We start from the raw sequence: 17,318 nt of genomic DNA, 5'->3' as shown, positions 1-17,318 counted from the left end.
GGTTTTATCTACTTTTTAAGGCCATGTCAGTTTTCATTAAAGCTTTGAAAGGTTCTTCAAGGTTTGCTAATGGTTGTCTCTGTTGTGTGCGTATGTGGCCTTGCAGCTCATAGAAGCGGGGAAAGGTGAGGCCATCCGATTCAGGGCAATCTTGAGGTCTCTCGTTCCCAGAGAGGATCTGGAGGGCATCATAAATATTCCTTTTAGTTTACCAATTATAAACACAGGTGCGTGTGGGTGTGTTGGTGTTTGTTGACTTGCAAACTTAAGTAAAATATACACTCACGATGTGAAATCATTCTTTTCAAGACTATTGATTTATCTTTCTAAATCTATTTGATTGTTAAAAACTGGGGTCAGTGTAATGAGAGAGCCTGAGCTCCGTTTTTAAATAAACTAAGCATATTTAGGTTGGAGTTGCTGGCAAAGTTATGTAGTCAGTTATTTGAAGTCTAAATGTGATTAATTGGTGGTGGAAAATATTTTGTGCTTGTTATACTCAGATGATGTAGTGATCGAGCCAGACATGTCTCGGATCTTTTGTCCGGATCACAAAGCAGCCATGGTGCTGTTTTTGGACCGAGTCTACGGAGTTCAGGACCAGCAGTTCTTGCTACATTTACTGGAGTATGGTTTCCTGCCGGACCTGCAAGCGGCTGTTAACATGGATAACGTAACTTGAATTTGAATATTGTCATTGTTGTTTTAAACCCATATTATCATCCCATGAACTCATGTGCTGTATTCAAGTCTTTTGAAGTCAAAGTTTTTTGTGAGGAACAAACCTGAAATTGAATGCGTTTATTTACTGAAAATCTTACATTTGGGAGTTCTGACTCCCCTAATTAAGGCTTGAACCCTGCAATGTACGCCAAAATAAAGGTTAATGGGGTCTTACAGGCTTAATTCTACATATTCAAGCAGCTCTGTCTGTTCTACATGTTTCAACAGCTCTGCCTGAATGCAGCAGAAAAAGAAAATATCATATAAAGTTCAACCACCCCTAAAACAGGCCATACCTTTGGCGTGTGTGTCTGGTAATTGCAAAACTGAAGACACTGACAATACACAGAACTCAACATACATAGACAAGAAAACGTTAATTGAAATTTAAGTCTCGTAATTTAAGTAACATTGTAATCCATGAATACATTTGCAACATAGTAATTGATGAAATTCACCCCAAGTGTTGTTGTGCATATATACACTACCGTTCAAAAGATTTGAATGGTTTTGAATGAAGTTACCCAGGCTGCATTTATTTAATCAAAAATGCAGTAAAACACTAATATTGTGAATTTAAAATTGAATTTAAAATTTAAAAAACGTTTCTCTTTTAATATATATAAAAAATATATGCATATATTAAAAAAAAATATTTAAAATTGTAATTTATAATTTGCTGAATTTTTAGCAGTCTTCACTGTCACATGATCCTTCAGAAATGCTGATTTAATGCTAAAGAAACATTTTTATTATAATCAATGTTAAAAACAGCTGTGCTGCTTAATATTATTATTTTTGTGGAAACAGTGATGCACTTTGCTTCAGGACTCTTGATGAACAGAAAGTTCAAAAGAACACCATTTGTTAGAAATACACATTTTTGGTAAAAAAAAAAATGGAATTAATAAAAGTATTAATTTTGTTTCATTTTTATATATATATATATATATAATATATATTTTTCTCTGCAGATGGGGTTAGGTGGAACAGACATGGCCCTGGCCCTCAATCGATACATATGTGTGGCCATGCTGCCACTGCTGAGTAAGTATTCCTCTCTCCTGTGTGACTCCTCATCTCTATGGACCAGGCTGGTTGATGGGCTTCTGGAGGGTGTCTACAGCCTCTCTAAAGCTAGCGGACTGACCAAGGCCCAGAGAGATGCCATACAGGACTGTCTGCTGGCAGTGTGCAGGTGAGGATGTTAGACATTGTTTCTTTTTCTGTTGATCTTATTATTTAGTAAAAGTCATTAATACGATTGACACAATTACAAGAGTGACTGTTTTAAGGATTTCTGCAAATAATAGGCCATTAAATGTGGAGTCACTGTATCTTTGTCTGCCTGTTCTTGCTCTTGTAGGACTGACTTTGAGATCTGTCATTTACTGTAAAAGCAATTTTATATTTTATGGGTTTGTATATTTATAATTCATTCTAATTTTCAACTGCATGTGTGCAACTTCATTCTCACAGAAAACTGAATCCCTCCATGCTGCAATTTCTACTACGTAATCTTGTGTATGACGTCCCTCAACTGTCAGAAAACTCCAAGATGCCACTTAAGGTCTAAAGAGAAAACATAAAAAACAAAGCATTCAATCAAAAAATATTTAAAGACAAATCAGGTATTCATAATTCTACTTATCACTGTGGTCACTTCCTCTCCCAGCTGTTGACCAATCATTATGAGCAGAGCAGGAAGTACTACTGTTTAAATGATGGATGGGGTGGCTATGGCTCCGCCTCAGAGGAAGAACTTCGTCTGACCAGGAGGCTGTTTTGGGGTATATTCAGTGCTCTTGCCAAAAAAGTGAGAAAAGACAGAAAACACTCTTTCATTGCACTCGGTTTATATTACAAATATGCCACGAACCATGTGACCATACAATTCATTGCTCCTAAGTAGTGTCTTATGGATAGAATGTCGGTTCTAACATTTGAATTTTACAGTTAAAATGTTAATTTTTCAAACTTCCGCAGTGTTACGATGCAGACCTGTTCAAACTGGCCCTCGGTTGTCTCAGTGCAGTTGCTGGGGCGATTCCTCCCGACCACCTTGACCCGAGCTGCACCGGCGGACAAGCGAGACACTTAGCGATGGATTCAGAGAGACGTTTTTGTCCTCGACCCCTGGACACCTCAAAGTAAGACTTTTATTGACTTAAAAGGGCCATGACACATGCCTAACCAGGGCAAATAAACACGCTTGAGCTTGATCTAATTGACCATGAGCACTGATTTTAGAAGTTCACTTTATCCATTTCTGAAAAGTGTATTGCGTTTATTTGATATGTGATGAATAATAATCTAGTTTTTTCATGCATTTATAGTGTGACAATCCCAGAGAGGCTCGAGTTTGTGGTGAACAAATATGCTGAACATGCACATGAGAAATGGTCAATGGACAAGGTAATAAGTTTCTTTACTTATTACAGGAATTTACTTGATGATAATAGCCATTAATATAGTGAAAACTTTGGGAAATCTGTAGTAGGGATGTCACAATACCAAAATTCCAGTAGTCGGTACCGATACCATTAAAATTTTACGGTTCTCGGTACCAATTTCGGTACCACAGCAAAATCTGTTGGAACTATTTTTCTATTTTATTTAACTATTTGAAAAAAATATTAAATTCAATTCAATTACTTTATTTATGACGGTAATCATAAGTAAATAAAAGCATTAAAGGCTACATGCTGTTTAAACGTAAATATTGCTTATAAAAAAAATCCCATGGAGACGTAGCTAAATCTACTGTACAGTAGCCTAATATAATTATTTCTGTCAATTTCTTCAAGTTAATCCAAACTTTTATTTTGTGTGTGTTTATTTTGTAACCGAGTTTCTGTGTGTGTATGATATCATATGATGATAGTTTTTTTCTCAAATTAAACGGTAAAATGCTCATGAAGTGACTCTCAGAGTGGCTCTGGAGATGAATTTTATCATGTCATCATATCGTGAGGCAGCAGAGACTGAAAACAGCGCGAGCATCACTCGTGCTTCAGTGTGTGTGTGTGTGAGGTAAATGAAACTGCACGTCTGCGCCATTCATTCACACAGAGACAAGCAGAACATGCAGGGTTAATATTTAAATAGTCTTTTTGCAGTTTAATATACACAGACACTATATATATCGTGGTATATATCGGCTGCAGACACTGACAGTGCTCCAAGTAAAAAAGTTAGTCTGGAGCCCCGCGCTTAGTTAAAAACACGGAAGCGACTTAAAGCAGCTGCCTATAAGTGGGTACCGATTACCGAATATACCCGGTACTACAAAAATGCTGGTATCGTCACATTTTCAGTACCAACTTGGTACCGAAGTACCGGTACTTTGACAACACTAATCTGTAGTTTTAAAGCCATTTGTGTTTGATGGTTCTTTTCCAGTTTGGTAACGGTTGGGTTCATGGAGAACAGCTTTCTGAGAGTGCTAAAGTTCATCCACTCCTAAAACCTTACAGAGCTCTATCTGAGAAGGTAGTTCACCCTCCCTCATACACAATGCATGCACACACGTTACAAACAACACCACCAGATATTCAGTATTTTTCAAATAAATTTAAACAGGCAACATGCAGTTTATTTTCTCACATTGAGGTTTCTCTGTATTTTAGGATAAAGAAGGTTATCGAGGGGTCATTAAAGAGACGGTGAAATGCATGCTGTTCTTGGGCTGGACTATTGAGAGGACCAATGAGGGAGAGTCACAAGGCTTTCACAACCCAGCTAGGAGGATCTCGCAGTCTGGCAAGGTAATAGACAGTGTTGGGAATAGTTGATGAAATGAATTAGCCTCAGGCTGAAGGAAATGCAAATTCACACCTGTACACGAACCTCAAACAAACCTTTCAGCTGTGCTGCTATTCTGGATTGCAGAAGAATAGGCCTCAGGAGAAGAAAGTTCAAATGTGATTTATAACTAAGGTCATTTTTGCTTATTAGTATGGTTGAAATGGATCATCAAATATCAGCAGAAAAGACATTGGTTATTAAAGTGAGATTAAATACATAAAGTATATTTTATTATTTAACATTTAATTATTGCAGGTTCGCATAATATTCAGCGTTTGCATTTCACTTTCACCTTTGAAGTCTAGAACTACAAATCTAGAACTTTACTAGAACTTTAAATATATATATATATATATATATATATATATATATATTAGGGGTGTGCAAAGCAGCCGGTATTTGTATCTGTATTTGTATTTGTTGAGGGGGGAAAAGTATTTGTATTTGTATTTGTATTTGTATTCGAGTAAAATTCAAAATAGGTGTAAAAATCCATTTTTTTTGCGTTACACTTCTAATTTACGTTATAGTGTAAGTATTCTTTAATTATATCCATTATAATAATGGATATGCAATATTGGTTGATGTTTTTCCTTAAATCCAGCAATGAACATGTAACAAGGAACGTCATTGAAAAGAAAATAACATAACAGCCATTACCAACGTTAACGTTACTCTGTCAACAGCCTCTAAATTACCGAGCTAACAGAGCTACTGGTGTTGTCACGGTACCAAAATTTCAGTATTCGGTACCAATACCAGTGAAAATCCACGGTTCTCGGTACCAATTTCGGTACCAAAGCTTAATTTAGATTAAATTTACATATATTAAAGTGTATATCACGGTTACAAAGATGGAAACTGTAGTATTAAAAACACTTTACAATAAGATTCAATTTGTTAGATAACATTAGATAAAATGACCTAACAATAAACAATATTTATATAGGCCTACTGTCACAATTATTCTCCTTGGGGTTCATTTAAAAATACATTTTTAAAATCAAAAGTTAACATTATTTATGATAACATTATTTAATGCACAATGACTGAAGTGAACAAACATGACCAATCAAGTGTTTTTATTAAATAACATTCACAAACATTAATTAATGTTGTACAAATATATTGTTCCCTCAATGTGTTGATGTTAGATGCGCATTAAGTAATATTAATGAATGGTATCTTATTGTAGTGTTACCAAATACAGGAGATAAAACGTGTTTTATTTGACTTGGCTGTACTTTTATTTAATCCAAAACTGCATTCATATTTAATTTTAAAAGGGCTTTTTAAACCTGCTAAGAGTTATCCAGCCAAGAATAAGCCTAGAACAGCTTTTCTGATGGACTGATATTAATGACATGATGACGGCTTTTTATTTCATTTCTCATCTCCATAAATATATCTAAAGCTAATGCAAGGGCTAGAAATCAATTAATTCTTTGCTGATACTTCCTCGTCATCATGAAGAGCGCAGTTCGCACCGCGTCTGTCGTTGCTATGCAACCAACATAGGCGCCTGGAAAAACGAGCGCGCCGTTCGCTTCTATTATTATAAGCGCGCTGTCGCGCGCCTACATTTGAAATCTGCACGCGCAAAAAACGCGCTATGTGAACGACCCCTTATGGCAACGTGACATTAGCCTACTCCAAAATATTTCCGTGTCATTTCCTCCTTTCTTATCAACAAGTGGATTTACAGCCGGAGGAAACGCAGCTTTTTGATATAAAGTTTTTCTTGTTCCCGAATACAAATATTTTTTTAAGTATTTGTTCGAAATAAGTATTCGTAAAAAACACATTATTTGTGCCTTTCCGAATACCGTATTCGGGTTCGGCTCCACCCCTAATATATATATATATATATATATATATATATATATATAAAAACATTTCATTTGAATAAGATATGATGAAATATGTGCATCTTAATAGTGCTGGTCCATGTTTGGAGCACTAGAAAAAATAAAATGTTAATAAAAAGCTTAAACAAGCTTACAAAATCTTTCCAATACACGGATTTCTGTATTTTCGGTAAGTATGACCCATGTGAATTGTGTAAATCGAAAAGGATTGCTTCTTTACAGCAGCGCCATCTGCGGGACACCCTTAGCATGTTAGCCAGGGTTCAGTGCGCCAAATATAAATAAAATCTGTGTTGAAACTGTGTTATTCGCTAGATTCCTGGAAACTTATTTATGAATTTTGGCAATGTATGGTTGTGAGAATGTGATCTAGCTTAGTGCGATCATCAAATCGCAATGGTTATGATATAATTATATAAATATAAAGACTGAAGCGCTGCATGTTTCAGAGTAAAGCACAGCACTGTTCATTTTTAATAATAATAATTGAGGGGGGAGGTCAGGTTTTCTTTCTTTTTTGTCTTTTATTGAACAAAATGTAATTCATACAATATGAAAATATTGTTTTTAAAATAATATTATGAATAATTATTATTATTATTACATGATTGTTTTCATTTGTGTAATTCTTTTTTCCCGTAATGTTCAGTGTGTTCATATCTGTGTTTTAGCATTTCAGTCGCACACTATTGTGCATTTTCCCCCCACGACCACCATTCACCAAGGCGAATTCTTTTTGCATTGAACTGACGGCTATTTTGTATTACACACTTGGATTCAGTGATTGGGATTCAGAATAGTATGTGCTCGCCAAGACTGGATTAACAGCTTTTAGGCTTTTACAAGACATTGCTTATTCAGAGAACATGGGATGCATTCAAAATAGATTCTGCTTGGGTTTGACAAATGCTAATAATCAAACCAGATACATGCATTGTGTTTCTATGAAGAACATGTGTTTTGTCTTTTAATAGCTGTCTTTTGAAGGAGCCTCCACGTTCAGTCCAAAGCCTGTGGACACGAGCAGTGTCACTCTTACCTGGGATCAGTATGTAAGCAGCCTCAATGAATTCCACACAATATAAATCATCTTTTATTTGAATAACGTGTGTGTGTGTGTGTGTGTGTGTGTGTGTGTGTGTTCCCGTAATGTTCTGTGTTTTAGCATTTCAGTCGCACACTATGTCAGGGGAACAGCATTTCAGGGGAAAATGCACAATAGTGTGCGACTGAAATGCTAAAACACAGATATGAACACATTGAACATTACGGGAAAACACACACACACACACACACACACACACACACACACACACACACACACACACACACACACACTGCCAGCCGGCTCTGTTCATTAACAGGATTAAAAATAACTGTTCTTTCAATCTGGTGTTGGAGGCTATGGCAGAGCGGTTGGCTGAGAATTATCATCACATCTGGGCAGCCAGGAAACGGCAGGAACTGGAGAGTAAAGGTGTGTGTTACAGATGGGCTGCTGTGAGAGATGATACAGTAAATTAAATTAGGGTTTCTGCAGCCACCTGCGTCTTACAGAGGAAAAAGTCACTGTGAAATAGCAATGCTGAGGTGAAGAGGTGTGAATGTACACTGTACAGGTATATGTCTTTTTAAGAAATTAATACTTTTATTCAGCATGGATGCATTTAATTGACAAATTCATTTATAATGTTACAAAAGATTTCTATTTGAAATAAATGCTGTACTTTTTAACTTTCTATTAATCAACGAATCCTAAAAAAATTATGTATTATGGTTTCACAAAAATATTAAGCAGCACAACTGTTTTTAATAATAATAATAAGAAATGTTTTTTTTTAGCATCAAATCAGCATATTAGAATGATTTCAGAAGGATCATGTGACACTGAAGTAATGATGCTGAAAATTCACAAAATTACTATTTTCACTTTATTTTGATCAAATAAATATAGCCTTGGTGAACATTAGAGACTCTCAAAAACATAAAGATAGATATTTAATGTATTTCTAATGCAATTCTTAACCTTTGATATCGCTTTTTGTACTCATGTTCTTCAATATTTTATCTACTTTTCACTAAGTAAAGAATAATGTAGAGTGAGCTAGTTGCAAAATAATCACCAGCGGCACCCTGAACGGGTTTATTTAGCTACACTGACCAGTTGATTGTTGACACTATCCTGCTTATTAAAGAATATTAAATATAAAACAATTACAGAGTTTTACACATTAAATAAATAAATGCACATTAAACACTGCTTTGTTATGTAAGAAGAAAGAGACAATGGAATAAAATGGAGACGTGAAACTAGTAGAGTGTGTGTTTAAATAAACTGGTTAGCAGTCATTATACACAACTATTTGTTCTAGAACAACCAATCATAGTCATATATTTTAGACAGCTGTGTAATAATATGCACTAATTACTAAAGCAGTGCCTTTGGACAAGCTACGTGTAGGAATTAATTTAATAACTGTCAGCAGTTTAATTAATTAAAATGTATTGTATTTATTAACTCTTAAGAATGGCAACTGTCTCAAAGCCAAATTGGCAGGACTAAAATCCTTTGTGGCTCTTAATTCTGATGCTTTTTTTGTCCAGGAGGGGGCAGTCACCCTCTGCTTGTACCTTATGATGCTCTGAGTGTTAAAGACAAGAACCGAGTCCGAGAAAAAGCTCAAGATGTTCTCAAGTTCTTCCAAATCAATGGGTACTCAGTGAGGAGGTAAGGGTGCCTTCCTGCTACTGGATACTAGAATGAGCATGATGCCTTTGAAGTGTCCATTTCATTTTCACTGACTGGATTCTCACTGCACAGGAACAAAAAGGTGTCAGATGCTGATTCCCCAGCGATTGCAAGCCGCTTCGCTTATGGCCTGCTCCAACAAGCCCTCTGTCTCACTGAGCAAGCCCAGGAGCAGCTACTAGAGCTGGGTTAGACACACACACACACACACACACACACACCCACCCACCCACCCACACCCTCCCTTGTTCTTCCATTCCACTTCTCTTCAATTACTTATTTGCACATCTGTCTTTTTATATAACCGCCCATTAACTACAAGGCCTCACTGATCTGAAAGGGGTGTTAAAATGATACTTTACTTAAATCCGAAAATTCTGTCATCATCCTCATGCCTTTCCAAACCTATATCACTTTTTTTTTTTTTTGGTGAAATGCAAAAGCAGTTTTCACACAGCTCTTTTTTATTTTAAATTGGATGTGGACAGAATCTGTCAAGATAAAAAAAAAATCACTATAAAGGTAGTCTCCTGAAGCAATATTTTAGCTTTATGTGAGGGACAGACCAATATTTACTTTAAAACTGCTTTCAAATCTCACTAGCATTCATAGAGCCTTCATTGATATTCAAATATAAATGTTATGGAAAATATGTAGAAGTGAGAATCAGTGTTATTGTTAAATACTATTAAAAATAGTTTTTGTTAATTGAAATAAAATAAAATATAAATAACAATGTTATTTATAACAATGATGAACAATTTAATAAAAAAATATATATAATATTGCCTTGCCATCTAACTAAAATAAAATTTAGATTAGGTTGAAGTACTAAAATTACTGAAAATGAAATGCATAGAATAAAAATGACTAGAGCATATAACAAAATGACTAAATAAATGCTATTATAATATATAAAATACTAAAATAACTATTGCAAATTAGATTTGAGAGCTACTATAGAAATTTTCAGTGGATAAAACAAGGAACAAGTGTTCCTTAAAGTGATCAGAATTTCAGTTAATTTTAGCTATATGAGCTCATTTGCAGAGGCTGGTCTAAAGCTTGTGAAGAGCTTGCGTTGAAATCTGCTCATTTAATTTGTGTTGTGTGTTTTTCAGAGGTTGCTCAAGCTCGAGGGCAGATTAACAGGACTGAGAGAGTTCCTCATGAACAACAAATTAATTTCTTCATTAAGGTCAGTCATCTTTAATGCAGCTCAGACATTTGGAACAGAACTTTACACTGAAATCCATGAGAATCCATCACAGCATAGCAGCTAAGTCAAACTTATTTAAACAACCAAATAAGCATTAAATGGATTTTAGGATTCTTTAAGACACTGCAAATGCCTATTTTGTTTATTGGCTTTGTATTGTATTTTTTCTTAAGTGTTAATGAAGCAAATGTCTCAGCTTGTTCAAAGCATTTACTCGTTTTTTTTAGTTGAACCGTAGTGGTCATGGTAGATTTGTGTATTTACAGATAATTATGGCTTTTGTGTTGTTTGTCCAGATGGACATCTCTGTGGGTCATGTCACTGCTGATCTCGGAATTGATTAGATGTCATGTTTTGCTTTGTGTGATAGTATGCATCCCTGTTCTGAGACAATATGCACCCTGCAAGCAGAGGTGGAAAGAGTACTGAAAATTTGTACTCAAGTACAAGTACCGTTACATTGCTGAAACAATACTCAATTACAAGTAAAAGTACTGGTGTCAAAAAAGTACTTAAGTAAAAGTACAAATTACTCTTCTCAAAAACTACTCAGAGTACTAGTTACTAGTTACTTTTTAGCTGGCGATAGTTAATGTATTACCAATAAATATTCAACCAAATCATAGATTTATGTAGAAAATAGCTACTTTTAACACGTTTTACCTTATTGTCGAAGGACATTAGTGGTCATGAATGATACTGGAATTTCTAACTTCAATATGACACCTTGAAATATGTCAGTATTCAGTAGGCCTAGCCTATAATTTTTAATACCATCGGGAAAACTACCACATACTAAATATTTTAATATATACATTTTTGTCCATCCATTTTGTCAAGGCAATCATTATTTTCAAGCATCGAAAAACACAACACTCATTGTAACAGTAATCTATTTGAATGGAAAAGTTTAATTCAAGTCTTCTGAGACACGTCCACTTTATGGTGAGATTTTAATTTAGGCTTTTGTTTACATATTTAAACATTGATCAATAACCATTACAATAATCTAACTTAAATATTTACTCACTCAGTGTATTTGTCTTTACAATAGGGTAACGTTCACTGTTGCAATAGCTCACACACAGCACAAGGAAGCTTGATTTCAAACTGAATTTAATTTGCAAAAAAGACTAGATTTTTCATAACTTTTGACAGCGTTTAATTCAAGAGCATGGAGAGATTGGAGCTGGACGTCATTTGAGTCTGCAGTGAGAACCACTTGGAGAGATTCGCGATTGCACATGATATGACACAGTCCGAGAGCGCACACTCAATATCCGAGTCCAGTTCATTCGTATATTTGAGAGCTCGCGTCCAGTTTTCTGCGATTACATGAATGTGCCCTCGCGTTACAATATTGCACTCGTGACATTTGCCATTAAAAAATGCCATAGAAACTTGCAGGTATTAATAAAATTATGCGTAATAGGCCTACCTGCAATCCCGCGCTGAGAGGAGGCGGGTGTGTCAAACTCGCTGTCGTTGAGATGAGAGAATGCGAACGCGCAGCTGGTATCGTATCGGTGTATAGGCCTATACGCCTATGCTGCAGAAAATGAGTATTGACTGACAGATATTTAAGTATTGTATCAAAATATAGATATTTTGACAATACTACTATGTAGTTTGTTGTTTCTCCAAATGTTCAGGCCAGCCATTAATCACTCTGAGCTCCTCGCCTCCTTCACTTATGATCAGCTCTTCAAAACCTGCTGCGACTGCGGCGGCTTTAATTCAGTCCAAATATCAGGGGTTTTATTGGTCCGTTTACGATCAAATATTTTTATTGGCTACCGAAATGCCGGTCTAAGATTTGAATATCAATTCAAATTGTAGGCTACTCAGTAACGAAATGTGATTTTACAAGTAACGAAGTAGATTACTTAGCTTAATATGTACTTGAGTACAAGTAAAATTACAGATTTAAAAATATACTCAAAGTACAAGTACCCGACTTAATTACAGTAACGTTAGTAGTTGTAATTCGTTACTTCCACCTCTGCCTGCAAGTTAAAGGTGCTCCAAGCGATGTTGGGTGACGTCACTTCTTGTTGATGTTCGAAGTATTGTCAAACAAAACGGAGGCTAGCTCGACCCTCCCTCCTCCTCATCCCGTCCCCTCCCCCTCCCTTCCGTGCTTCCTGAAACAGTCATGAATGCCAGACTGGATTTACCCACCTGTCCAGCAAAAACAGAGCCACCTGAATGTCGGATTGGAAGCCCTTCTGCCGGCGGAGTTCTCGCCACCTTTCGAAGGCTTTTCCGATGTAAATTCGGGACTTTGCCCGTTCCTTCTCCTTTTCCCTCTTCTTTGCTATTTGTTCATCGGAACGTTGTCTCTTTGGTCGTGTGTTGGCCATATCAAAATTCAAGAGAATATAATTCTAACGTTAGTCATTGTCGTTGTCTAGGACATCTCTCCTCTAGCTAACTTCCCTCTTCATGCTTCTCTTTCCTCCACTCCCCACACCCCCTTCATGTGCATGCGCACTAACCCCCAACCCCCACCCCCACCCCCAAATCATTCTTGTTGGTTATTAGCTGGAACACTGTTTGTTATGTTTCGTGGTCCAGGTTGGCCCAGTTTGTTTTTGTTGCCGTTTGTGGAGCCTGGGCTTTCTACAGAGATCGCGTTTTTTTACAGTGTGTTCAGGGGACAGGCAGCTAGCGGATAGTGAGGAGATGTTTGCTGTATGTGACAAAAAATGTTTCAGCCTAAAAAATGCGTGACATCGCTTAGAGCACCCTTTCCCACATGAAGATCAATTATGGCGCTCAGCAGTTCCCTGATCTCCACAACCATCATTCTCATTAATGTGCACTAAAAATCTTCACTTCAAAACCTAACTACAAAAATCTGAAAATGAACATTTCTTCATACTCTTGTTTTATTCTATATTCATGCCTCTTTTTCTTTTTGTCCCAGGTTGTATTGCCACTGTTAGATCAATATTTCAAAAATCACTATCTCTACTTCCTGTCCACTACAATGTCTTCCCTTAGAGATGGCTGCCAGTCCACAATTAAGGAAAAAGAGATGGTCACCAGGTAATTTGTGACAATAGACTGCCTTGACAAATGTTTATGTGATTATGTGGGTCAGGTTTTTCTTACATCGGTCTCCATGAGTAAAATTAATAAACTTAATAAATAATGTCTTAAAGGTACATTCAGTCATGTTTTAAACCAAAAAAATGAATAGGACTTTTGTTTAAAATAGGTTTAAAACTCACATGAGAGGAATACTCATATCAGTAGCTTTATAAAAGCTGCTTTATTTTACATGGAGTGGGTCCCCTCATGGGGGCGGCCATGTTGAGATCACATGATCAGATGAATACTACTCAGTTTATCTTAGTAACCTCCCGTTATTTTGACACTTTAGCTCATGGAACAAATTAATCATGAGTGACTGAGTATAAAATGTTAATGTACAATGACATCAGTAACTGAATACTAAATAATTTGCTTTGGCATGATATTGCATCTACACTTTTGGTGTCAGTAGAAGTCCAAGGCGACTGTCTTATTGGCTAACGAAACATACACAAAATATTATTTAGTGCACCTTTAAGAAATATCTGAAAATGCTAAATTGTCTAGGGGACAGAAAATATAATAAAATAGAAGTCAATGGAAAATATGTGTGTGTGTGTGCATACACACATAACACACACATTTTCCATTGACTTCTATTTTATTATATTTTCTGTGTATGTGTGTGCATACACACATATGGATGATTGCATGTCTGTGTCTCCATGTTCACCTTTGCTTCTCTGCCATTATATATTTTCAGTTCCATCTATCTTGTTTTTCCAATTCATTTCCCTCATTCCTTCTCTTACACTTATCCTCTCTCCTGTTATTTCCTAGTTTATTCTGTAAACTCGGAGCTCTAGCCAGACGCAGAATCTCTCTGTTTGGTAAGAGTTTGTGTGGTGCGAATGTCTTTTTCTCATACTCCCTTCTTTCTATATATATTTTTTTATTTATAAAAATCAACTTTGGAATATTTAGCTGGAAACACTTTTAATTAGAAGCAGTTTGTATTCATCTCATGCACTCTCAGCATTATCCACTGCCATTGTTCACCCACCCGTCTTGTATTGCTGAGGCAAATGCTTATAGTACATACCTCATTAATTTTATTAACCCACCCTCCATGGAAAACATAAATCAGGAGCTGGTGCTTTTTACTGTCCAGATTGCATTAAGCTCAATGCCATGTTTCCTCTTAGGAAATGATGCCCTTGCTTTGGTGAGCTGCCTACAAATCCTGGCACAGTCCCTGGATGGAAGGTAGTTAATGTTACACTGGGCCCTATTTTAACGATCTGAAACGCAAGTATCAAGCGCGAAACGCAAGTAACTTTGTGGGCGGGTCTTGGGCGCTGTTGCTATTATACTGGCGGGATAAATGACTCTTGTGCCCGGCGCAAATCTAAAATGGGTTGGTCTGAAGTAGCTTCATTATTCATAGGTGTGGTTTGGGCGTAACGTGAAATAAACCAATCAGAGCGACATCTCACATTCCCTTTAAGAGCAGGCGCGCTTGTTCTAAAGCGGATTCCTATTATAACGGTGGATTTGCCAGGGGCGCGCCGGCAGCGGTTCACAGCCGAGGAGACCGACGTCCTCGTCAGGGCCGTAAAACACAGAGAAGTGACGTTGGGGATGGAGAAACACACCCAAATTAACTTCGGTTAAACAGGCGTATGATAATTTGGGTAAATGCGTAAGCTAGATGTATGCTTTTATAATAAACTATCTATCTATCTATCTATCTATCTATCTATCTATCTATCTATCTATCTATCGATCGTAATAATGTATGATTTGCAAAAATGAAAACTGCTGCTTCTGTGTAGATGAGAGAATCAAAGTGTATGCGCGTTGTGCACACGCTACATTGGTTATGGCCAAGCATGCGCCCTTAAAATAGCATATGAATAACATGCGCAACGCCCCACTGACTTTAAAGTAGTTTTTTTCGGTTAGTGGCGGAATTGTTTTCTAAACATGTAAAATAGCATGAGGGAACGTTTGCGCCGGAACACGCCTCCTCTTTGCGCTGAACCGCCCCCAGGAGCGCAAGTGTATTTCTTAGTTAACCGACGTGCTTCTGTGGAGGGAAAAGTCCGCTGTGCGCGGGTGCAAAATAGGAATGATACATGCGTCGGTGTACAAAGTCAATTGCGCTGGGTGCAAGATAGGGCCCACTGTGTGTTTGGTGTACTGATATACAAGTGATTTTACATTATTATGTTACATTATCATAATAATGTAACACAGTTAGTTGTTGTGGAAAGGAGGAGGCGGGAATCGGCAAACATTCAACAACTTTTAATTTAAAAAAAAAAAAAAAAAAAAAAAAGTAAAGACGGCAGCTTCTCATGGTCGACTGCCACCACACATAATAAAACAAAACATCAAAATAAAATAGTCCAGGCCTAGCCTCTCTCGATCTTCACTGTCGTCGCTCCTCCTTTTATGCTTCCGCTCCTCCGTGAGAGATACGAGAGACCGGTGCGTCGCGCAGGTGTCGCTCATTATCAATCACGCCACTGGCCTCACGCCGCTCTCTCACAGCCCTCGACCTCAACTAATAGCGAAAGTTTGTATGAGGCTAACAATTTGATCAGACCAATACTAGTTTGGCGGGAATATTCAGCGAAACCTGTTTGAAAACAAAGTTTTTTATATATATTTTGTTGCAGAAATGAAATGCTTCATCTTCAAAATGGAGTATTCAATTTAGCTTGAATATTTTATACATTATTGATCTAAAGTAAAGATATTTATAATTGAATATGTCTTTACGTCACATGAATAACTATATTACTATATAACTATATTAAATGGTTATGGTTATTTTAAATTGTAATAATATTCCACAATATTAATATGACTTTATATGATACTTTATTTCAAAAACATTCAGTAGTGTATATGATAATAAAAATTATTAAAAAAATAATCAATCACCATAGTGATCATTCTAATTTGTCTATGATTGTTTGTCTCTAGGACGGTAATGAAAGCCACTAGTGAATCTGTCACGGTGTCGTTGTGGTCGTTCTTTGAAGCCGCGGCAGAAGATCTTGAGCTAACAGTGGAAACTGTGACCTGGGATGAGTATGGACTGAACCGAGGCCAGAGCAGGGGAGACGGTGAGGTCATAACGTACACCACCACTGCCCTGATCCCGGTGCTCACCGCTCTATTCCAGCATGATTCCCAGAGGCAGCATGGAGTGGGACTGATCGGTAAGAGAAAAGGGAAGAGGGCGGAATGGATGGAAGAAATAGCAGCGACTAATTAGATGAATAATGAATAGATTAGTGTGTGCTATGATGAATGAACAGATGGAGGGAAAATAAATGGAGGTTGTGAAAAGGCAGTGGAAAAATATTCACAAAGGTTTTGGGTTGAGCAGATCACTTCCTTTTCTACTTAACACTGTTTTGCCAATTAGAGTGACACTTGTCATCCTGTCTGCACAGGATGCAGTGTAATATATTTGGCCCCGTGTTTGACCCCTCTTATGGGTACATTCAGTAATGTTTTGTACTATTTTCCACCATATAAAGATCTAAAGGAACTGGCTGTGTGAAAACATTCACTGTTTCGCAAGAAGTCCAACAGCATTTGGTATTCCTTCACTTTCTCTGTGACCTGGGAATTTTCCTCTTGAACATGATCTTATATTACTTCTATAAACAATTTTCTTCACAAGTGTCCTGGCAAAAGAAAACGCTGTTTGCGCTGCACTGTGGGACTGCAGCAGCAGACAAACAGCAGAACAGCAGCATCATGTGTTGAATCATTCATACTCTACATTTCTGCTCTGTATGAACTGATTACCATTTCACTAGAAAGAATTTCAGAATTATCAATGAAGCACACATACAGTTAGGATGCATTATAGATTATCAGGCTTTTTATA

At 36.8% G+C, this 17,318-nt stretch overlaps 1 protein-coding gene across 1 annotated transcript in view; it reads left to right on the top strand.

Moving 5' to 3' along the window:
- Positions 1-17,318, top strand: part of ryr2b (ryanodine receptor 2b (cardiac)) — a 74,111-nt gene that overhangs the window by 30,678 nt on the left and 26,115 nt on the right. The window contains exons 46-63 of the mRNA XM_084096300.1: positions 107-227; positions 504-673; positions 1,698-1,921; positions 2,203-2,293; positions 2,399-2,539; positions 2,710-2,873; positions 3,060-3,138; positions 4,126-4,215; positions 4,353-4,490; positions 7,373-7,450; positions 7,800-7,875; positions 9,003-9,126; positions 9,220-9,335; positions 10,269-10,345; positions 13,296-13,417; positions 14,246-14,295; positions 14,611-14,671; positions 16,400-16,638. Coding sequence (XP_083952426.1) covers positions 107-227; positions 504-673; positions 1,698-1,921; positions 2,203-2,293; positions 2,399-2,539; positions 2,710-2,873; positions 3,060-3,138; positions 4,126-4,215; positions 4,353-4,490; positions 7,373-7,450; positions 7,800-7,875; positions 9,003-9,126; positions 9,220-9,335; positions 10,269-10,345; positions 13,296-13,417; positions 14,246-14,295; positions 14,611-14,671; positions 16,400-16,638 — 2,161 coding nt within the window. The remainder of the gene's footprint in view (positions 1-106; positions 228-503; positions 674-1,697; positions 1,922-2,202; positions 2,294-2,398; positions 2,540-2,709; positions 2,874-3,059; positions 3,139-4,125; positions 4,216-4,352; positions 4,491-7,372; positions 7,451-7,799; positions 7,876-9,002; positions 9,127-9,219; positions 9,336-10,268; positions 10,346-13,295; positions 13,418-14,245; positions 14,296-14,610; positions 14,672-16,399; positions 16,639-17,318) is intronic.

The sequence above is a fragment of the Abramis brama genome (genome assembly GCF_963993115.1).
Source record: "Abramis brama genome assembly, chromosome: 21".
Lineage (NCBI taxonomy): Eukaryota > Metazoa > Chordata > Actinopteri > Cypriniformes > Leuciscidae > Abramis > Abramis brama.
The sequence above is the reverse complement of the archived record's forward strand: the minus strand, read 5'-3'. Positions and strand labels throughout refer to the sequence as shown.